Source organism: Somniosus microcephalus, chromosome 24 (genome assembly GCF_052327205.1).
Source record: "Somniosus microcephalus isolate GS21.2 chromosome 24, FLI_Smic_1.0, whole genome shotgun sequence".
In the NCBI taxonomy this organism is placed as follows: Eukaryota; Metazoa; Chordata; class Chondrichthyes; order Squaliformes; family Somniosidae; genus Somniosus; species Somniosus microcephalus.
Window position 1 is genome coordinate 61,702,611 of NC_141010.1, and position 24,278 is coordinate 61,726,888.

The 24,278-nt window shown below is 50.8% G+C and overlaps 1 protein-coding gene across 3 annotated transcripts in view; it reads left to right on the forward strand.

Moving 5' to 3' along the window:
• LOC147101507 (1-phosphatidylinositol 4,5-bisphosphate phosphodiesterase delta-3-like) overlaps positions 1 to 24,278 on the forward strand; it is a 275,280-nt gene that overhangs the window by 188,754 nt on the left and 62,248 nt on the right. For all 3 annotated transcript variants that reach the window (XM_085966655.1, XM_085966656.1, XM_085966657.1), the window contains exon 8: positions 12,681 to 12,833. In XM_085966655.1, the coding sequence (XP_085822781.1) occupies positions 12,681 to 12,833 (153 nt within the window). The remainder of the gene's footprint in view (positions 1 to 12,680; positions 12,834 to 24,278) is intronic.

Genomic DNA, 24,278 nt, shown 5'->3' on the forward strand with positions numbered 1-24,278 from the left:
GACAGCACCTGCGCTGCGCCCGCCCGCGGGGAAATTGCATTGCGCCGCCAGGTTAGCGCCTTAAGAGTACCATGCAGCGCCTGATTTAGCACCGCAATCACCTTCAGGGGCGCTACAACCCAATATCGCTTGAGGTGGTGATCAATCGCGCCTGGCGCTAAACTTTGCGCACCGCCAGTACTAGCGCCCCAAATGGGGCGATACCGAATTTTTGCCCCAGGGACCATTCCCAGAGTCTGACAGTAAGAGACAGGGACCATTCCCAGAGTCTGACAGTAAGACACAGGGACCATTCCCAGAGTCTGACAGTAAGACACAGGGACCATTCCCAGAGTCTGACAGTAAGGGATAGGGACCATTCCCAGAGTCTGACAGTAAGAGACAGGGGGGGAGAAATTTGGTTGTTAGCGCCACCGATTAACGCCTAAAGAGGCTGAGAAGTGGGGCGCTAGCCAATTTCCGGGCGGGCACAAGGCACCAAGCGCCTCGCCCCATATTGAGCATGCAGTTAGCGCCGGTGCTAAATCTTAGCGCCCGCTCATGGGCGCAGGCTGATTATGACATCATTTGAGTGTGCAACGCCTTTTGGGCGCCCTGGACCGGAAATTCAGTGGCGCCCCCCTCCGTAGCGCCTGGCGCTAATAGTGACAGCTTACCTGGGCCTTACCAAGTCGCTCTCGGGCTGGAGGAGCGTTATTTTAAGGGGACTGGTGTGGTTTAAAAGTGGCAGCCATTTTTGGATCACAACTTCCTTGAGAGCTACAAAGAGTTGCTGAGCTGCACATTGAGAGCCATTTGACCACTGAGCCAGCGCAGGCAGACGATCTTCAGCCTTCTGACCATCACCTTGCTGTTGGTGAGCCTTGACAACGGGGGACCTTCCTGTGGGCACTTATTATGGGGGCTGCATTGGAGGGGAACGTCCTGCTGCTGAATCATCTGCAAAGGGCACTGAGACGCTGGGAGAGAGGGGCGGGCATGGCCAGACGGAGGAGGGCCAACAGACGTCGCCACAGCAGACCTTACGCTGGCAGGGTTATCCGACAGCAGTTTTCCTACATGAGCATGCCGGAGGAGCAGTGTGTCAGAAGGCTGCGATTTAGAAAGGAGGTGGTGACTGAGCTGTGCCAGCTGCTTCAGCCAGATCTGCAGCCTCAGATAAGGTGCAGGACATCTCTGTCGGTGGCTGAGGAGATGGCTGCTGGCCTGAACTTCTACGCGAGCGGCTCTTCTCAGGCTGCGCGTCAGAGGCTGATCAGAAGTAGCTTCTAGGCCCCTCCCACGGAATGCTTGCTGCCATTCCAAGAACAGGAATGGAACCGGTCTGATACCCCCAAGCCTGTGAAGGGCAAGATGCATGTAAATAGCAGGCATGGCCATTGTAAATGAAGAAAGTGTTTCATTACACAAAATGTGGTTCCTTCAAACATGAGAAAGCTATGGCAACAGAAAGCAAAATTAATACACTGACACATAACTGCCTCTCACACCCGGGAGACTGTCCAAAACATAAATCACATTCCGACCATCTTCCTTGGCCTTGATTCCACTGCGCCAACCAAAGCATCCAATGCCCCATCAGTGAGGCGTTCCGCCCTCTGCCTCACCCTTTCCATGTCTTGCTAGGCTGGTGCGCCACAGGTAGGCTCCCACCGCTTTGAAGGCCTACAAGGCAGTGAGTGTGTCTGGTGATGCCAATTGACCTGCCCCTTTAAGAGCTGGCCGGCGCCAGTGTGTCTCAGGGAAAGTGATTATTGACAGTACCCTCGCTGCACCCCGCCGCCGCGAAATTGGGTTGCGCCGCCGGGTTAGCGCCTTAAGAGTAGCGTGCAGCGCCTGATTTAGCGCCGCAATCACCTTTAAGGGCGCTGCAACCCAATATCGCGCTAGGTGGCGCTAAATTGCGCCTGACGCTAAACTTTGCGCATCGCCAGGACTAGCGCCACAAACGCGGCTATACCGAATTTCTAGGCCAGGGACTATTCCCAGGGTCTGACAGTAAGAGATAGGGACCATTCCCAGGGTCTGACAGTAAGAGATAGGGACCATTCCCAGGGTCTGACAGTAAGAGATAGGGACCATTCCCAGAGTCTGACAGTAAGAGACAGGGACCATTCCCAGAGTCTGACAGTAAGAGACAGGGACCATTCCCAGAGTCTGACAGTAAGAGACAGGGACCATTCCCAGGGTCTGACAGTAAGAGACAGGGACCATTCCCAGAGTCTGACAGTAAGAGACAGGGACCATTCCCAGAGTCTGACAGTAAGAGATAGGGACCATTCCCAGGGTCTGACAGTAAGAGACAGGGACCATTCCCAGAGTCTGACAGTAAGAGACAGGGACCATTCCCAGAGTCTGACAGTAAGAGACAGGGACCATTCCCAGAGTCTGACAGTAAGAGACAGGGACCATTCCCAGAGTCTGACAGTAAGAGACAGGGACCATTCCCAGAGTCTGACAGTAAGAGACAGGGACCATTCCCAGAGTCTGACAGTAAGAGACAGGGACCATTCCCAGAGTCTGACAGTAAGAGACAGGGACCATTCCCAGAGTCTGACAGTAAGAGACAGGGACCATTCCCAGGGTCTGACAGTAAGAGACAGGGACCATTCCCAGAGTCTGACAGTAAGAGACAGGGACCATTCCCAGAGTCTGACAGTAAGAGACAGGGACCATTCCCAGGGTCTGACAGTAAGAGACAGGGACCATTCCCAGGGTCTGACAGTAAGAGACAGGGACCATTCCCAGAGTCTGACAGTAAGAGACAGGGACCATTCCCAGAGTCTGACAGTAAGAGACAGGGACCATTCCCAGGGTCTGACAGTAAGAGACAGGGACCATTCCCAGGGTCTGACAGTAAGAGACAGGGACCATTCCCAGAGTCTGACAGTAAGAGACAGGGACCATTCCCAGGGTCTGACAGTAAGAGACAGGGACCATTCCCAGGGTCTGACAGTAAGAGACAGGGACCATTCCCAGGGTCTGACAGTAAGAGACAGGGACCATTCCCAGAGTCTGACAGTAAGAGACAGGGACCATTCCCAGGGTCTGACAGTAAGAGACAGGGACCATTCCCAGAGTCTGACAGTAAGAGACAGGGACCATTCCCAGGGTCTGACAGTAAGAGACAGGGACCATTCCCAGGGTCTGACAGTAAGAGACAGGGACCATTCCCAGAGTCTGACAGTAAGAGACAGGGACCATTCCCAGGGTCTGACAGTAAGAGACAGGGACCATTCCCAGAGTCTGACAGTAAGAGACAGGGACCATTCCCAGAGTCTGACAGTAAGAGACAGGGACCATTCCCAGGGTCTGACAGTAAGAGACAGGGACCATTCCCAGGGTCTGACAGTAAGAGACAGGGACCATTCCCAGGGTCTGACAGTAAGAGACAGGGACCATTCCCAGAGTCTGACAGTAAGAGACAGGGACCATTCCCAGGGTCTGACAGTAAGAGACAGGGACCATTCCCAGAGTCTGACAGTAAGAGACAGGGACCATTCCCAGGGTCTGACAGTAAGAGACAGGGACCATTCCCAGGGTCTGACAGTAAGAGACAGGGACCATTCCCAGAGTCTGACAGTAAGAGACAGGGACCATTCCCAGAGTCTGACAGTAAGAGACAGGGACCATTCCCAGAGTCTGACAGTAAGAGACAGGGACCATTCCCAGGGTCTGACAGTAAGAGACAGGGACCATTCCCAGAGTCTGACAGTAAGAGACAGGGACCATTCCCAGAGTCTGACAGTAAGAGACAGGGACCATTCCCAGGGTCTGACAGTAAGAGACAGGGACCATTCCCAGAGTCTGACAGTAAGAGACAGGGACCATTCCCAGAGTCTGACAGTAAGAGACAGGGACCATTCCCAGGGTCTGACAGTAAGAGACAGGGACCATTCCCAGAGTCTGACAGTAAGAGACAGGGACCATTCCCAGGGTCTGACAGTAAGAGACAGGGACCATTCCCAGAGTCTGACAGTAAGAGACAGGGACCATTCCCAGAGTCTGACAGTAAGAGACAGGGACCATTCCCAGGGTCTGACAGTAAGAGACAGGGACCATTCCCAGGGTCTGACAGTAAGAGACAGGGACCATTCCCAGAGTCTGACAGTAAGAGACAGGGACCATTCCCAGGGTCTGACAGTAAGAGACAGGGACCATTCCCAGGGTCTGACAGTAAGAGACAGGGACCATTCCCAGAGTCTGACAGTAAGAGACAGGGACCATTCCCAGGGTCTGACAGTAAGAGACAGGGACCATTCCCAGGGTCTGACAGTAAGAGACAGGGACCATTCCCAGGGTCTGACAGTAAGAGACAGGGACCATTCCCAGAGTCTGACAGTAAGAGACAGGGACCATTCCCAGAGTCTGACAGTAAGAGACAGGGACCATTCCCAGAGTCTGACAGTAAGAGACAGGGACCATTCCCAGGGTCTGACAGTAAGAGACAGGGACCATTCCCAGGGTCTGACAGTAAGAGACAGGGACCATTCCCAGAGTCTGACAGTAAGAGACAGGGACCATTCCCAGGGTCTGACAGTAAGAGACAGGGACCATTCCCAGAGTCTGACAGTAAGAGACAGGGACCATTCCCAGAGTCTGACAGTAAGAGACAGGGACCATTCCCAGGGTCTGACAGTAAGAGACAGGGACCATTCCCAGAGTCTGACAGTAAGAGACAGGGACCATTCCCAGAGTCTGACAGTAAGAGACAGGGACCATTCCCAGGGTCTGACAGTAAGAGACAGGGACCATTCCCAGGGTCTGACAGTAAGAGACAGGGACCATTCCCAGAGTCTGACAGTAAGAGACAGGGACCATTCCCAGAGTCTGACAGTAAGAGACAGGGACCATTCCCAGGGTCTGACAGTAAGAGACAGGGACCATTCCCAGAGTCTGACAGTAAGAGACAGGGACCATTCCCAGGGTCTGACAGTAAGAGACAGGGACCATTCCCAGAGTCTGACAGTAAGAGACAGGGACCATTCCCAGAGTCTGACAGTAAGAGACAGGGACCATTCCCAGGGTCTGACAGTAAGAGACAGGGACCATTCCCAGAGTCTGACAGTAAGAGACAGGGACCATTCCCAGAGTCTGACAGTAAGAGACAGGGACCATTCCCAGGGTCTGACAGTAAGAGACAGGGACCATTCCCAGGGTCTGACAGTAAGAGACAGGGACCATTCCCAGAGTCTGACAGTAAGAGACAGGGACCATTCCCAGAGTCTGACAGTAAGAGACAGGGACCATTCCCAGAGTCTGACAGTAAGAGACAGGGACCATTCCCAGGGTCTGACAGTAAGAGACAGGAACCATTCCCAGGGTCTGACAGTAAGAGACAGGGACCATTCCCAGAGTCTGACAGTAAGAGACAGGGACCATTCCCAGAGTCTGACAGTAAGAGACAGGGACCATTCCCAGAGTCTGACAGTAAGAGACAGGGACCATTCCCAGGGTCTGACAGTAAGAGACAGGGACCATTCCCAGAGTCTGACAGTAAGAGACAGGGACCATTCCCAGAGTCTGACAGTAAGAGACAGGGACCATTCCCAGGGTCTGACAGTAAGAGACAGGGACCATTCCCAGGGTCTGACAGTAAGAGACAGGAACCATTCCCAGAGTCTGACAGTAAGAGACAGGGACCATTCCCAGAGTCTGACAGTAAGAGACAGGGACCATTCCCAGGGTCTGACAGTAAGAGACAGGGACCATTCCCAGAGTCTGACAGTAAGAGACAGGGACCATTCCCAGAGTCTGACAGTAAGAGACAGGGACCATTCCCAGGGTCTGACAGTAAGAGACAGGGACCATTCCCAGAGTCTGACAGTAAGAGACAGGGACCATTCCCAGAGTCTGACAGTAAGAGACAGGGACCATTCCCAGAGTCTGACAGTAAGAGACAGGGACCATTCCCAGAGTCTGACAGTAAGAGACAGGACCATTCCCAGAGTCTGACAGTAAGAGACAGGGACCATTCCCAGAGTCTGACAGTAAGAGACAGGGACCATTCCCAGGGTCTGACAGTAAGAGACAGGGACCATTCCCAGGGTCTGACAGTAAGAGACAGGGACCATTCCCAGAGTCTGACAGTAAGAGACAGGGACCATTCCCAGAGTCTGACAGTAAGAGACAGGGACCATTCCCAGAGTCTGACAGTAAGAGACAGGGACCATTCCCAGAGTCTGACAGTAAGAGACAGGACCATTCCCAGAGTCTGACAGTAAGAGACAGGGACCATTCCCAGAGTCTGACAGTAAGAGACAGGGACCATTCCCAGGGTCTGACAGTAAGAGACAGGGACCATTCCCAGGGTCTGACAGTAAGAGACAGGGACCATTCCCAGAGTCTGACAGTAAGAGACAGGGACCATTCCCAGAGTCTGACAGTAAGAGACAGGGACCATTCCCAGAGTCTGACAGTAAGAGACAGGGACCATTCCCAGAGTCCAGGTGGAGCGGATGAACCCCATCAAATACAGAGAAACTATTTCTTCTGGTGGGAGAATCAAGAACGAGGGGATGTTCTTAACATTAGAGCCCGGCCGTTCAGGGGTGAAATCAGGAAGCACTTCTTCACACAAAGGGTAGTGGAAATCTAGAACTCTTTCCCCAAAAGTCTGTGGATGCTGGGTCAATTGGAGCTTTCAAGACTGAGATGGATCGATTTTTGTTGGGTGAGGTTATCAAGGGATATGGAGTTCAGGTGGGTTTATATGGAGTTGTGGTGCAGATCAGCCATGATCTGATTGGATGATGGAACAGGTTTGAATGGCCTCTTCCTATGTTCCTAGGCCCTCTGCATTTCTATTTCAGCTTCTAAGGGACCCCAGGTTTAAACTGCACGAGTTCTTTACTGATCTTTGTGTTCAAGCACATTTCAGACCTTTCACCTTTCACACTTATGTATCGATTCTGACCCACTCCAGCAAACATTTCTCTTTTGATGTTTTTTTCTTCCCCGATTTCCTTCCCTTTTTCACTGGTGTTGTTGAATTTAGTTTTGGATGTGACTCCAATGTCACTGTTTAGCCTCCGGCCACTGCCCTAGATGACCAGGTGCGGGCCTGGACAATGAGTGCTTTGAGCCTCACTGCCGGGAGGCTGATATTTATTCTCCCTCATGGTCTCAGGGACACGGCAACCAACTGTTACACTCTTGGAGATTGAGACTTAAGCAGAGGCCTGTAACCTCCAAAATACCACCAGTCCCTAGCAAGCCCGATGGTTGGCAAATAGACCGAGAGCCAGGAGCCCCCGTGTGTTCCGTGTCCCGAATGGCCTCTTTCTCAAGCCCGTGAAATGTTGAGGCCTGAAATCAACTGGAACTGGGGATTCCCGCCTGCATTCTTCACACTGATAGGCTGCTGGTGATGGGACTAATATGCAGTTGCCGCTCAGGGAACCTTCTCAATATAAAAATGGTTTCTCCTTTTCTGGAGATCTCTTTGCTTTTCAGCCAGTTCCCAAGGTAACAGAGGGCTCACTAGAGGGTGCTCCAGCCCTCTTGCCCATTGGGTAAGCGTATCAAGGGATAATGACCAAAGGCAGGTACATGGAGTTGAGATATAGAACAGCCAGGAACTAATTGATTGGCAGAGCAGGCCCAAGGGGTTTGAATGGCCTGCTCCTGCTCCTTTGTGCCTCACTATTCACAGCTTTCAGCTGATGGTTACAGAGAGCCTGTTGCTGGTGCACTCACCATAATCGGCACATTTGCACCTGGTGATCTCAGCCTCACCCCAGCCTTTGCCGGACTGCGCCCTGAACACTCAGCGGCCTGGAAATCCGATGGCTTTGCGCCTGTTTTCTGGCCGCTAAGTGAAAGAAAGCAAAGAAACACTTGCATTTCTATAGTGCCTTCCACGACCACCCGATGTCCCAAGCACTTTACAGCCAATGAAGTACTTTTTGAGGTGTTGTAATGTATCTGTCGCCTAAGACTCCAAAAGGGTGGGCGGGACTTATCCTGGCTCCACTTTAAAACCACAGGCCACTGCTAACCACCTCTCGCACCGCCCTCACATCCCCAACCACCATCTCGATCCCCCATCCCGATCACCCCCTCATCCTAACCCCCCTCTTCTACACTCTTCCCCCGATCGACCCGCTCTCCCAATCTCCCACCAGATCTTCCCCCGATCTCCCCCTCTCCCGATCTCACTCCCCGGTCCCCTCTCCCGATCTTCCCCTCCCCTGATCTCCCCCCTCTCCCGATCTCCCCCCTCTCCCGGTCTCCCCCTCTCCTGATCTCCCCCTCCCCCGATCACCCCCTCTCCCCCTCTCCTGATCTCCCCCTCTCCCGATCTCGGTCCCCTCTCCCGATCTCCCCCTCTCCCGATCTCCCCCTCTCCCGATCTCCCCCTCCCCCGATCTCCCCCTCTCCCGATCTTCCCCCCCGAACTCCCCCTCCCCCGATCTCCCCCTCTCCCGATCTCCTTCTCCCCCTCTCCCCCTCCCCCGATCGCCCTCTCTCCCCCTCTCCCGATATCCCCCTCCCCCGATCTCCTCCCCCCGATCTGCCACTCTCCTGATCTCCCTCTCCCATTCCCTCCCCTCCCGATATCCCCCTCCCCCGATCTCCCCCTCCCCCGATCTCCCACTCTCGTGATCTCCCTCTCCCAATCTCCCCCTCTCCCGATATCCCCCTCCCCCGATCTCCCACTCTCCCGATCTCCCCCTCTCCCATTCCCCCCCCTCCCGATATCCCCCTCCCCCGATCTCCCACTCTCCCAATCTCCCCCTCTCCCATTCCCCCCTCTCCCGATATCCCCCTCCCCCGATCTCCCACTCTCCCGATCACCCCCTCTCCCATTCGCAGCGCCTTCCCCTTTAACGACCAAGCTAAGAGCAGCTGCTGGCGATGCAGTGGCCTGAATTTCGAAGCCTCTTCGCTTGCTGGGTGTTCCTGAGGCCCAATATCAGGTGGCCCTCAGGCGGACCTGTTCAGGTGCAGGTCTCCCTGTGTCCAGGTCACGCCAGCAGACCATGCCAACGAACCTCCAGGCCCGAACCGCTGAGGAGGAGGGGTGTGAAATTTTACAATTCAGATTGCAATCTCAGTAAATCATTTAAGGAAAAGGAAATGAGAGGGCAGCAGATCTGAGTAACAACTGTTTCCTGCGTAAAGGGGCTGGGTTCCGGTAACTGGCTGCTGCCAGACAATGGAATCACTGCTCTTACTAAAAAGACAAATAGCTGCAATCTGAAATAAAGTCAGGAATCAGTTACCTCACCTTCTGAAAAAAGAGAGGTTAACATTTCAACACTCCTGCTCCCCTGGGGCCCACGGAAATAATTCGACACGTACCGTTAGCCGGGTCTTGCCTCCAGCACCTGTGGAACTGGTCAGAGGGAGCAACTCGCCAGCTCCGACCAAAAGTCACAATCGGGGCCCTATTATCTCATGGGACCCCCAATCCCCATATTAAAGGGGCCCGTTGCCTGAAGCAGGCGGGCGATTTGCATGCCCAGCATTAGGACCATTTAAAAAATAGCACCGGCCGCATCGCCGGTGTAAATGGGGCGGTGAGGCCACCGGCCCCACTGTGAAACCGTTCCTGGCACATAAACACCAGGCAATGGGGGTGAGCATTGAGCCCATTGTGTCATAAAAGTACAATCGCACTCTGTACAATCGCACTCTGTATAATCGCACTCTGTACACTCACACTCTGTACACTCGCACTCTGTATAGTCACACTCTACAATCACACTCTGTACAATCACACTCTGTACAATCACACTCTGTACAATCGCACTCTGTACAATCGCACTCTGTACAATCGCACTCTGTACACTCGCACTCTGTACACTCGCACTCTGTACAATCGCACTCTGTACACTCGCACTCTGTACAATCGCACTCTGTACAATCGCACTCTGTACACTCGCACTCTTCACAATCGCACTCTGCACAATCGCACTCTGCACAATCGCACTCTGCACAATCGCACTCTGTACACTCGCACTCTGTACACTCGCACTCTGTACAATCACACTCTGTACACTCGCACTCTACACTCGCACTCTGTACACTCGCACTCTGTACAATCGCACTCTGTACACTCGCACTCTGTACAATCGCACTCTGTACACTCGCACTCTGTACACTCGCACTCTGTACAATCGCACTCTGTACACTCGCACTCTGTACACTCGCACTCTGTACACTCGCACTCTGTACACTCGCACTCTGTACACTCGCACTCTGTACACTCGCACTCTGTACAATCGCACTCTGTACACTCGCACTCTGTACAATCGCACTCTGTACAATCGCACTCTGTACAATCGCACTCTGTACACTCGCACTCTGTACACTCGCACTCTGTACAATCGCACTCTGTACACTCGCACTCTGTACAATCGCACTCTGTACACTCGCACTCTGTACACTCGCACTCTTCACAATCGCACTCTGCACAATCGCACTCTGCACAATCGCACTCTGTACAATCGCACTCTGTACACTCGCACTCTGTACACTCGCACTCTGTACACTCGCACTCTGTACAATCGCACTCTGTACACTCGCACTCTGTACAATCGCACTCTGTACAATCGCACTCTGTACAATCGCACTCTGTACACTCGCACTCTGTACACTCACACTCTGTACACTCGCACTCTGTACAATCGCACTCTGTACACTCGCACTCTGTACAATCGCACTCTGTACACTCGCACTCTGTACAATCGCACTCTGTACACTCGCACTCTTCACAATCGCACTCTGCACAATCGCACTCTGCACAATCGCACTCTGTACAATCGCACTCTGTACACTCGCACTCTGTACACTCGCACTCTGTACAATCACACTCTGTACACTCGCACTCTGTACACTCGCACTCTGTACACTCGCACTCTGTACAATCGCACTCTGTACACTCGCACTCTGTACAATCGCACTGTGTACACTCGCACTCTGTACACTCGCACTCTGTACAATCGCACTCTGTACACTCGCACTCTGTACACTCCCACTCTGTACACTCGCACTCTGTACACTCGCACTCTGTACAATCGCACTCTGTACACTCGCACTCTGTACACTCGCACTCTGTACACTCGCACTCTTCACAATCGCACTCTGTACACTCGCACTCTGTACACTCGCACTCTGTGCACTCGCACTCTGTACAATCGCACTCTGTACACTCGCACTCTGTACACTCGCACTCTGTACAATCGCACTCTGTACACTCGCACTCTGTACAATCGCACTCTGTACACTCGCACTCTGTACACTCGCACTCTGTACAATCGCACTCTGTACAATCGCACTCTGTACACTCGCACTCTGTACAATCGCACTCTGTACAATCGCACTCTGTACACTCGCACTCTGTACAATCGCACTCTGTACAATCGCACTCTGTACACTCGCACTCTGTACAATCGCACTCTGTACACTCGCACTCTGTACAATCGCACTCTGTACACTCGCACTCTGTACAATCGCACTCTGTACACTCGCACTCTGTACAATCGCACTCGGTACACTCGCACTCTGTACAATCGCACTCTGTACACTCGCACTCTGTACACTCGCACTCTGTACACTCGCACTCTGTACAATCGCACTCTACAATCGCACTCTGTACACTCGCACTCTGTACAATCGCACTCTGTACACTCGCACTCTGTACAATCGCACTCTGTACACTTGCACTCTGTACAATCGCACTCTGTACACTCGCACTCTGTACACTCACACTCTACAATCGCACTCTGTATACTCGCACTCTGTACAATCGCACTCTGTACAATCGCACTCTGTACAATCGCACTCTGTACAATCGCACTCTGCACACTCGCACTCTGCACACTCGCACTCTGTACACTCGCACTCTGTACAATCGCACTCTACAATCGCACTCTGTACACTCGCACTCTGTACAATCGCACTCTGTACACTCGCACTCTTTACAATCGCACTCTGTACACTCACACTCTGTACAAACGCACTCTGTACACTCGCACTCTGTACAATCGCACTCTGTACAATCGCACTCTGTACAGTCGCACTCTGTACACTCGCACTCTGTACAATCGCACTCTGTACACTCGCACTCTGTACAATCGCACTCTGTACAATCGCACTCGGTACAATCGCACACTCTACAATCACACTCTGTACAATCGCACTCTGTACAATCGCAATCTGTACAATCACACTCTCTACACTCGCACTCTGTACACTCGCACTCTGTACAATCGCACTCTGTACAATCGCACACTCTACAATCACACTCTGTACAATCGCACTCTGTACAATCGCACTCTGTACAATCGCACACTCTACAATCACACTCTGTACAATCGCACTTTGTACAATCGCACTCTGTACAATCGCACTTTGTACAATCGCACTCTGTACAATCACACTCTGTACAATCACACAATACTGTAATCTCACACAATTGTGCTAAATAATTGAATTATCCAATAATATGAATTAAACAAAGTAACAGCAAAGTGAAAATTTAGTGGTAAAAAATTATGAATGATTACATAATTATGATTAGCAACTTTGAATTGAGCCATATACTGTTCGGGAGTGTAGTCACAGATTGCATTTACCTCTTGCTAAAGTTATTAGCCTAACAAAGATTCGCCATTCTCTGAGATTGCCTACTCTTGGCTGATGCCAGGTAACCTCTTGAATTCTCTCCCCAGGTCTCTCCCTATCCCGTTATTCTGTCCCTGGAGAATCACTGTGGCGTGGAGCAGCAGACTGTCATGGCCCGGCATTTGAAGGAAATTCTCGGCGACATGCTGATAACCGCAACGATCGACGGCAAAGTCCCGAAGGAGCTTCCCTCACCCGAGGTAAATGTGTGGCCAGGGATTGTGTCATATCTCTCTATGTAAAAAGAAAAGAAAGACTTACATTTACACAGCGCCTTTCACGATCACCAGACGTCCCAAAGCGCTTTACAGACAATTAAATTATTTTTGAAGCATAGTCACTGTTGTAAAGTAGGAAATGCGGCAGCGAATTTGCACACAGCAAGCTCCCACAAACAGCAATGTGATAATGACCAGATAATCTGCTTCTGTGATGTTGATTGAGGGATAAATATTGGCCAGGACACCAGGAAGGACTCCCCTGCTCTGCTTTGAAATAGTGCCATAGGATCTTTTACGTCCACCTGAGAGAGCAGGTTTAACATCTCATCCGAAAGACTGCACCTCCGACAGTGCAGCGCTCCCTCACTGCTGCACTGGAGTGTCAGCCTAGATTTTTGTGCTCAAGTCTCTGGAGTGGGACTTGAACCCACAACCTTCTGACTCAAAGGCGAGGGTGCTATCCACTGAGACACAGCTGACAACATGAGCAGGGAACTGCTAAAAGATTATTCCCATCTCTACACTGACCTGATCATAAACACAACGGAAATCCATCCTGCGAGACTCATGGTATAAAGGCAGGGCAGATCCCGACTCCAGTCACAACTGGTTCCAGCACAGAGCCACAGTCAGGATAAATTAGGTGGGCTGACACTGCAGCTCAAGAAAGTATCGCAGGTCACCTGGCGATCACCTGGTGTGTGATGCACTGATTTATCATTTAGCGAGAGGAGCACACTCCGCCAGGAGTGGAAGCTGAGCCTGCGGCCTACCTGAAGAGGAGGAGGACCGAGAGCTGGCTGAGAATGATGCACAACCAGGCAGACTGGAGTGTCAAGGAGTGAGTGACAGGACTTTAATTTAAAGCGGGCGTGCATTCTCTCCATGAGCGATTGTCGGTCCTCACTGTGGGGCACTGTTCCCGCACCAACCAGAGGGCCTGAGACCCTCCTGCCTTCATCACCATGTCAGCCCTTAACATCAACCTTTAGATGACCCATCGAGACAAGAAAAACCTCCTCAAACAGTCCAAAGAAAATGCATGCTGTTTATTTTCATACTTGCAGGAACTTGCATTTATATAGCGCCTTTCACAACCTCAGGACGTCCCAAATCCCAAAACTACAGCCAATGAAGTACTTCTGAAATGTAATCACTGTTAGCAATTTGTACACAGTAAGCTCCCACAAACAGCAATGTGATAACGGCTAGATAATCTATTCTTTTTTAGTGATGTTGGTTGAAGGAAATAAAGAAAGAAAGACTTGCATTTATATAGCGCCTTTCACAACCACCGGAAGTCCCAAAGCGCTTTACAGCCAATGGAGTACTTTTTTTTTTAAGTGTAATCACTGTTGTAATGTAGGAAACGATAAATAATAGCCAGAACACCAGGAAGAACTCCCCTGCTCTTCTTTGAATAGTGCCCTAGGATCTTATACGTCCACCCGAGAGAGCAGACAGGGCCTCGGTTTAATGTCTCATCCCAAAGACAGCACCTCCGACAGTGCAGCACCTCCGACAGCACTGCACTGGAGTGTCAAGCCTGGATTATGTGCTGCAGTCCCTGCAGTGGGACTTTGAACCCACAGCCTCATCTGAGGAAGGATGTTCTTGCCATGGAGGGAGTGCAGCGAAGATTCACCAGGCTGATACCTGGGATGGCAGGAATGACGTATGAGGAAAGATTGGGTCGATTGGGCTTATACTCGCTGGAGTTTAGAAAAATGAGAGGGGATCTCATTGACATTTATAAAATTCTAACAGGACTCGACAGACTAGATGCAGGAAGGATGTTCCCGATGGTCGGGGAGTCCAGAACCAGGGGTCACAGTCTAAGGATCAGGGGTAAGCCATTTAGGACAGAGATGAGGAGGAATTTCTTCACCCAGAGAGTGGTGAACCTGTGGAATTCTCTACCACAGAAGGCAGTTGAGGCCAATTCATTAAATATATTCAAGAAGGAGTTAGATATATTTCTTAAGGCTAAAGGGATCAAGGGATATGGGGAGAAAGCAGGGACAGGGTACTGAATTTGGATGATCAGCCATGATCTCATTGAATGGCGGAGCAGGCTCGAGGGGCCGAATGGCCTACTCCTGCTCCTATCTTCTATGTTTCTATGTTTCTGACACAGAGGCAAGAGTGCTGCCCACTGAGCCACAGCAGCACAGACCATATTTTGGAATCAGCCCTCATGACTGTTTCGGGGTAACTTTAACTTTGGGCGAGGTGTAAATCGGGCAATATCAGATGGGCTGCCCATTACACGTCCCGCCGGATTTTGATTTCCATTTGACTTCGCTGGAATTAAAAATCAGGTGGGGGATATACTGTCCGAGTGATTGACATCGCCCATTTTACACCATCATCGATACAACCCTCTCTGGCTGATAAAATTCCCTGTTTTGAACTTGTGTCTCCGGGTATTGATAAATCGCCAGGCCTGGATGAAATGTGTCCCAGGCTGTTGAGAGAAGCAAGAGAGGAAATAGCGGAGGCTCTGAACATCATTTTTCAATCCTCTCTGGCTACAGGTGTGGTGCCGGAGGACTGCAAACGTTGTACTGTTGTTTAAAAAGGGAGAAAGGGATAGACTGAGTAATTACAGGCCAGTCAGCCTAACCTCGGTGGTGGGAAAATTGTTGGAAAAATTCTGAGGGACAGTATTCGTCGTCATTTAGAAAGATATGGATTAATCAAGGACAGTCAGTAGGGATTTGTTAAGAGAAGGTCGTGTCTGACAAACTTGATTGAATTTTTTGAGGAGGTAACAAGGAGGGTTGATGAGGGTAGTGCATTTGATGTAGTCTACATGGATTTTAGCAAGGCCTTTGACAAGGCCCCACATGGCAGACTGGTCAGAAAAGTAAAAGCCCATGGATCCAAGGGAAAGTGGCAAGTTGGATCCAAAATTGGTTCAGTGGCAGGAAGCAGAGGGTAATGGGTGACAGATGTTTTTGTGACTGGAAGGCTGTTTCCAGTGGGGTTCCGCAGGGCTCAGTACTAGGTCCCTTGCTTTTTGTGGTATAGATCAATGATCTAGACTTCAATATAGGGGGCATGATTAAGAAGTTTGCGGACGATACAAAAGTTGGCTGTGTGGTTGATAATGAAGAAGGAAGCTGTAGACTGCAGCAAGTTATCAATGGACTGGTCAGGGAAGCAGAAAAGTGGCAAATGGAATTCAATCTGGAGAAGTGTGAGGTAATGCATTTGGGGAGGGCTAACATGGCAAGGGAATACACAATAAATGGTAGGACACTGAGTAGTGCAGAAGGTCAGAGGGACCTTGGAGTGCATGTCCACAGATCCCTGAAGGTAGCAGGACAGGTAGATAAGGTGGTTAAGAAGGCATACGGAATACTTGCCTTTATTAGCTGAGGTGTAGATTATAAGAGCAGGGGGGTAATGCTTGAACTGTATAAAACACTAGTTAGGCCACAGCTAGAGTACTGCGTGCAGTTCTGGTAACCACATTACAGGAAAGACGTGATTGCACTGGAGAGGGTTCAGAGGAGTTTTACAAGGATGTTGCAGGGAGTAGAGAATGTTAGCTATGAGGAAAGACTGGATAGGCTGGGGTTGTTTTCTTTGGAACAGAGGAGGCTGAGGGGAGACTTGATTAAGGTGTATAAAATTATAAGGGGCCTGGATAGAGTGGATAGGAAGGACCTTAGCAGAGAGGTCAATAACCAGGAGGCACAGATTTAAAGTAATTGGTAGAAGGATTAGAGGGGAGTTGAGGAGAACTTTTTTCACCCAGAGGGTGGTGGGGGTCTGGAACTCACTGCCTGAAAGGATGGTAGAGACAGAAACCCTCCTCACATTTAAAAAGTACTTGGATATGCACTTGAAGTGCCGTAACCTGCAGGGCTACGGACCGAGAGCTGGAAAGTGGGATTAGGCTGGATAGCTCTTTTTCGGCCGGTACAGACACGATGGGCCGAATGGCCTCCTTCTGTGCTGTAAATTTCTGTGATTCTCTGAACCATTCGCCACAATTTGCCTGAAGCAATTTTGTCAATTCTGTTCATCGTTTCAAAAATGTCAGCTCATCACCGAGCCTCAGACCCCAGTTTCCTAACCTCTCCTCGTAAATTAAGTAACAACAACAACTTGCATTTATACAGCGCCTTTACCACAGTAAAACATCCCAAGGCACCTCACAGGAGCGATTATCAAACAAAATTTGTCACCGAGCCATATAAGGAGATATTTGGACACGTGAGGTAGGTTTTAAAGAGGGTCTTAAAGGAGGAAAGAGAGATGGAGTGGCGAAGAGGTTTAGGGAGAGAATTCCAGGGCCGAGGCAGCTGAATCCTGATGCCTGGAGTCAACTTTGGGGTCCAACCATCCGAGCACATTAATTTGTGCCCTGACCCTCCGATAATGCAGCCCACTGCCTGATTTGTCACTTTAACTGCTCAAACTCGGGTCTGAAGATTCCATGGATTATACAGGGTCGTTGGCTTTATAAATAGAGACATGGGGCAGGATTTTCATTGGGCCGTGGAGGCGGGACTGGAGGCATGTGGGGGGTTAAAATCACGAAATCGGGGGGCACGAACCCATCCCACCCCCAACCCACCTCCATGCCAGCTTCAAAGGAGGCGGATACCCGACCCGCACTGGGACCCGCTTCCCCGAGGCGGGAAGGGGATTAGTGCCAATTAACTGCCTGTTAACGGGTAGTTAACAGGCAGTTTTTAGCCTAATCCCTATTTTCATTGTTGAAATGTGGGATTCCCGACAGCGCCAAACCACGCCAAGTTAGCAAGGCGGGCCGTCGGGATGAAGGGCTTGGAGGGTTCGAGATGTTCAGGTGAGTGATGAGTGCATGAGTGCAGACGTAAGTGTGTTTGGTGTGTGTAAAGTGTTTAAAGAAGTTGCACTTACATGTACTTACCTTTACAGCTTTCCTTCCTTCAGGTCTCGGGAGTCCCTCATCTCACCGGCACAGAAAGCAGAATGGCCGCCAGCTGTCAAAAGTTCCAGCATTCAGCTTTCTGTTCCGGGGAGATCTCTAAATCAGCCTGAGAGGCAGGAATTAACTTAGAGTACAGATTGTCAGTGTTTGACAGCTTCAAACAGCTGTCAAACGCTGATATTTCATCTGTCAAAAGGTCTTGACAGATGAAATATCAATCTGTGACGTCACCTGTTGCCGGGTGGCCCTTAATTGGCCTGCTGAGCCCGCTGGGTGGGCTCAACAAGGTCAATCAAGTCAAAATCGCGTGGGTTGGCTAGAACTCGATGGAGGCGGGACTACAACCCCGAAAGTTGTAGTCCCGCCTCCTACCCGACTCCTCAATGAAAATCCAGCCCTCAGAGTACAAAAACAAGGACATTATGGTAAACCTTTCTAATCACTGGTTAGGCCTCAGCTGGAGTATTGTATCCAATTTTGGGTGCCACACTTTAGGAATGATGTCAAGGCCTTGGAGAGGGTGCAGAGGAGATTTACTAGAATGGTTCCAGGGATGAGAAACTGGAGTTGTTCTCCTTAGAGCAGAGAGGTTAATAGGAGATTTAATAGAGGTGTTCAAAATGATGAGGGGTTTGATCGAGTAGATAGGGAGAAACTGTTTTTTGGCAGGAGCGTCGGTAACCAGAGGACACAGATTTCAGATAATTGGCCAAAGAACCAGAGGGGAGAGGTGGAGAAATATTTTACACAGCGAGTTGTTCTGATCTGGAATGTGCTGCCTGAAAGGGTGGGGGAAGCAGATTCAATACAGGAAACTTTGGTTTATCCGGAGGTTGTATGTCCGGAAACCTCGATCTAACGGCAGAAATCAGCAGCCGTTTTGTTAGGTTTTTTTTCTTCTCCTAGCATTTTTTTGAACAGTCAGTCTCTGGAAATCCTCTCTGAAGCTGTTGCTAAGCTACAGAGACGCTTCCAAGGTACGGGCCGACTGTTTACAAGCTGTTGCTAAGCAACAGTGTTTGTTGTCAGGTACGGAGATGAAAACCTCCGTATCCTTCAACATTAGCGCTGGTCTGTCTGGAAGTTTTCATAGATCGGCATCACGCCAGTCCCGTCGGTGCCGGATATCGCGAAGTTTCCTGTAATAACTTTCAAAAGAGTATTAGAAAAATGGAAATTTCATAGAAATTTAGAATCATAGAACTGTACAGCACAGAAGAAGGCCATTCGGAGGCCATTTCTACTTGAAAAGCACTAATTTGCAGGGCTCTGGGGAAAGAGCAGGGGGGAGTGGGACTAATTGGAGAGCTCTTTCACAGAACTGGCACAGGCACGATGGGCTGAATGGCCTCCTCTGTGCTTCTCTGAACCCACTCTAATCCCCAAATCTCCTTCTTGGTTAGCACCCTGTCAATTACAGGTGTGTTGGAATTGACCCAAGACTATCAGGTGGATAAGTTCAAGCAGCAATATCACTTCAGCAGCCTGCCAGCGTGCTCATACTCTTCTTCTTCTTCTTAGGCAGTCCCTCGGGACCGAGGATGACTTGCTTCCACATTAAAAATGAGTTCTCAGGTGACTGATGAGTCCAATGCAGGACCTACAGTCTCTGTCACAGGTGGGGCAGACGGTGGTTGAAGGGGCGGGTGGGTGGGGTGCTTGGGTTGACGTGCGCTCCTTCCGCTGTTTGCGCTTGGCTTCCGCTTGCTCCCGGCAAAGAGACTCAAGGTGTTCGGCGCCTTCCCGGATGCTTCTCCTCCACTTTGTGCGGTCTTGGGCCAGGGATTCCCAGGTGTCGGTGGGGATGTTACACTTTTTCAAGGAGGCTTTGAGGGTGTCCTTGAAGCATTTCCTCTGCCCACCTGGGGCTCTCTTGCTGTGCCGGAGCTCCGAGTAGAGCGCTTGTTTTGGGAGTCTCGTATTGGGCATGCGGACAATGTGACCCGTCCATCGGAGCTGATTGAGCGTGGTCAAAGCTTCGATGCTGGGGAAGTTGGCCTGAGCAAGAGCACCGACGTTGGTGCGCCTATCATGCCAATGGATTTGCAGGATCTTGTGGAGGCAGCGTTGGTGGTACCTGTCCAGTGCTTTGAGGTGCCTGCTGTACATGGTCCATGTCTCTGAGGCATACAGCAGGGCGGGTATCACTGCTGCTCTGTAGACCATGAGCTTGGTGCTGGGTTTGAGGTCCTGGTCTTCAAACACTCGCTTCCTCAGGCGACCGAAGGCTGCACTGGCACACTGAAGGCGGTGTTGGACTTCGTCGTCGACATCTGCCCTTGTTGACAGTAGGCACCCGCGGTATGGAAAGTGGTCCACATTGTCCAAGGCCTTGTCATGGATTTTGATAATCAGGGAGCAGTACTGTGTGGCGGGGGCAGGTTGGTAGAGGACCTTTGTCTTACGGATGTTCAGTGTAAGGCCCGTGCTCTCGTACGCTTCGGTGAAGGTGTTGACGATGGTTTGGAGTTCGACCTCCGAGTGAGCGCAGACGCAAGCGTCGTCTGCATACTGTAATTCGACGACAGAGGATGGGACGACCTTGGATCTGGACTGGAGGCGATGGAGGTTGAACAGTTTCCCGTTTGTTCTGTAAATTAGCTTCACTCCAGTGGGGAGCTTACTGAGGGTGAGATGGAGCATTGCAGCAAGGAAGATCGAGAAGAGCGTTGGTGCGATGACACAGCTTTGCTTGACCCCGGGTCGTACGTGAATTGGGTCTGTGGTGGAACCATTGGTCAGGATCACGGCTTGCATGTCATTGTGAAGCAAGTGGTGGATGGTGACAAACTTTTGAGGGCAGCCAAATTTGAGGAGGACACTCCATAATCCCTCATGGTTGACAGTGTCGAAGGCCTTTATGAGATCAAAGAAGGCCATGTACAGCGGTTGGTGCTGTTCCCTGCATTTCTCTTGTAATTGAAGTGCGGTGAAGATCATGTCCATTGTGCCCCTTAGTGGGCGGAATCCGCATTGCGACTCTGGGAGGAGCTTATCGGCCACTGGGAGAAGGCGATTGAGGAGGATTCTTGCAATGACTTTCTCTGTGGCAGACAGCAGGGAAACTCCTCTGTAATTACCGCAATCGGACTTGTCACCTTTCTTGAAGATGGTCACAATTACGGCGTCTCTGAGATCCCCTGGCATGCTCTCCTCCTTCCAGATAAGAGAAATTAGTTCATGAATTCGTGCCAGTAGTGCTTCTCCGCCATGCTTTAGTGCCTCGGCAGGGATTCCATCTGCTCCTGAGGCCTTGTTGTTCTTCAGTTGTCGGATGGCCTTTTCAACCTCATGTCGGGCTGGGGTTGTGCTGAGATGGTGGCGGGTAGCATGCTGCGGGATGGAGTTGAGGACACTCGCGTCGAAGACAGAATCACGGTTAAGGAGATCTTCGAAGTGCTCCTTCCAGCAGGCACTGACTGCCTCTCTGTCCTTGATGAGTACCTCTCCGTTCTTGGCCCGCAGTGGGGTAGGACCTTGTGTGCTTGGGCCGTAGATGGTCTTGACTGCGCTAAAGAATCCACGCACATCGTGGTTGTCGGCTAGCTGCTGGATCTCCTGCGCTTTCTCCACCCACCATCTGTTCTTTAGGTCGCAAGTTTTTTGTTGGACCTCGGCCTTCAGGCATCTGTAGAGCTACTTTCTTGCTCTCGAGCTCTGTTGCTGTTTCCAGATCAGGAATGCCTTGCGCTTGCGGCTTATTAGCTCCTGGTCGTTCTCATCGAACCAGTCTTGGTGTTTCCTGGTCGAGTGACTGAGCGTCTCTTCACAAGTGCTGATTATGGAGTCCTTGAGTGCAGACGCTCTGGGCACTCTGTGTCTCTGAATCACTGGGAGTCATCAGGTTGTTTGTGAGGTGCAGGCTGAGTAGAGCTTTCTTAGCGGGGTCTTTGAGTGCTCCAGCGTTAATTTTCCTGCGGCATTGTTTCTGTTGCCGCCGCTGTTTTGGGGCTACATTGATGGAGATGACAGAGCGGATTAGGCGATGGTTGGTCCAGCAGTCGTCAGCTCCTGTCATGGCGCGGGTGATGCGGACGCCCTTGCGGTCCCTCGCTCGGACGATGATGTAGTCCAGCAGATGCCAGTGCTTGGAGCGAGGGTGCTGCCATGAAGCCTTGTACTTGTCTCTCTGACGGAACAAGGTGTTGGTTATGACAAGGCCATGTTCTAAGCATTTCGACAGGAGGAGCGTACCGTTGGAGTTGGCTTTCCCTACCCCCTCTCTGCTGATCACACCTCTCCAGAGGTCAGTGAAGATCATACTACCAGAAGACTGTGAGCCGAGACTGACTGGGTCATTCTATAAAAATACTTCAGATTGCTGCCCATGCAGATTCCATTGCAGTGACTAAGGTGGCGATCAGTAAAAGTTGCACTAGCATGCAGAGGACTGAAATGTTATACTCCTGCAATGCTTGCACCACTCCACGAGGTTCCTAGCTGTAACGTGACTACGTTTCAGTTTACCCACTTCTTGGCATCTTTAAATACTGTAGTGAAAGGAAATGAAATATTAAACCAATTACTGTTGTACCAGACTTCCGTTAAAAGAATGAAGTCAGTTCAAGCTGCCCTTGTGGCTCGGGGGGCGACAGACACTCAGCTGTGCGCTGGTCTCCTTCAGGGCAGGAATGGGACGGTCGTTGGCGTCAGTGCTCTGGTCAAGGAGAGGGAAAAGTCAGTCAGCATTCCTGCTCCTTGCTGGGATACAGTTCCACAGGTGCTGTCCTGCCAGCTCGCTCACACCGAGACCTTGACCAGTCTTCACGTGAGACCCGAGACGGGAAGGCTCTGAGATGCTGGTGACGGGAGATCGTCGCGTAGCCCCGGCAGGAGGCTGCAGCCTGGGATGGTCTTTACATCTTCCTGTCGATAACTCACTCCGAGCTAAGCTGATCAACTGCCCTGGATTGTCTGGGAGTCTCCGGGAAGTAAAGATTAATCTCCCCGCACATTGTCGCGAGCAATACCCGGGAGATAAATCATAGAGGAATTAAAAACAATATTGGAGATGGGTTAAAAGATATCTGACTGACAGTGAAATCATCCAATCAGATCATGAAGAGTCTGCTCGCTTTCCAATTGGCCTGGGAAGGCGGGGCGCCATGAGGAAGGCCGTGTCAGGTGACCAATGGCGGGAGAGCGGGGCGGTTGGAGACAGGCGGTCATGTGATGAAATCTCCTGGAATATGTCCAATCAGATTTGGTGACCCTACTCTGGGGGTGGGAGATGCTTCATGGGCTCACCCACTTTACATTGATTACCACTTCAGGGGGTGAGTGTTTGGGGAGCGTACCTGGGCTAACTGGGTAATTTCGGCAGGCCTAACATCTCACAGGTTCCATTCCAGGCCTACACCTGCTGAGAGCAGATTTAGGTCCCGTTTTGGGCCTTAAGAAGGCCTCAACAATGTAGGAAAGAAAGTTACTCGATCCTTTAGAAGGCTGACCCCTTCCTTCTCCCTAAGAGATGTAGAAAAATTACATGGATATGTGAAGAGAAAAAGATTGATGAAGTCAAGCGTAGGTCCCTTGCAGTCAGAATCAGGGGAATTTATAATGGGGAACAAAGAAATGGCAGACCAATTAAATACATGCTTTGTTCCGTCTTCACAAAGGAGGACACAAATAACCTCCCAGAGATGTCAGTGAACATAGGGTCTGATGAAAGGGAGGAAATGAATGAAATCAGTATTTGTAGGGAAATGGTGTTAGGGAAATTGATGCGATTGAAGGCCGATAAATCCCCAGGGCCTGATAATCTACATCCTAGGGTACTTAAGGAAGTGGCCCTAGAAATAGTAGATGCATTGCTGGTCATCTTCCAAAATTCGATAGACTCTGGAACAGTACCCATGGATTGGAGGGTAGCTAATGTAACCCCACTATTCAAAAAAGTTAGTAGAGAGAAAACGGGGAATTATAGACCGGTAAGCCTGACATCGGTAGTGGGGAAAATGCTAGAGCCCATTATAAAAGATGTAATAGCAGAGCACTTGGAAAACAGTGACAGGATCGGACAAAGTCAACATGGATATACAAAAGGTAAATTGTGCTTGACTAATCTACTGGAATTTTTTGAGGATGAAACTGGTAGAATAGATAAGGGACAACCAGTGGATGTGGTGTATTTGGACTTTCAGAAGGCTTTCGATAAGGTCCCGCATAAGAGATTAGCGTGTAAAGTTAAAGCACATGGGATTGGGGGTAAGGTACTGACTTAGATAGAGAACTGGTTGGCAGACTGGAAGCAAAGAGTTGGAATAAACGGGTCTTTTTCCGAGTGGCAGGCAGTGACTAGTGGGGTACCGCAGGGATTAGGCTAGGACCCCAGTATATATATTAATGATCTAGATGAGGGAACTAGATGTAATGACCCAGAAATTCGGGTTGGGGGCTTCCCGCGGGTGTAAGCCCCCGATCTGCACTTACCTAGCGCGCCGGCCGTTGAGCTCTGGGCTCCCGTGGAATTCCGATCCGGGGCCTGGTCCAGC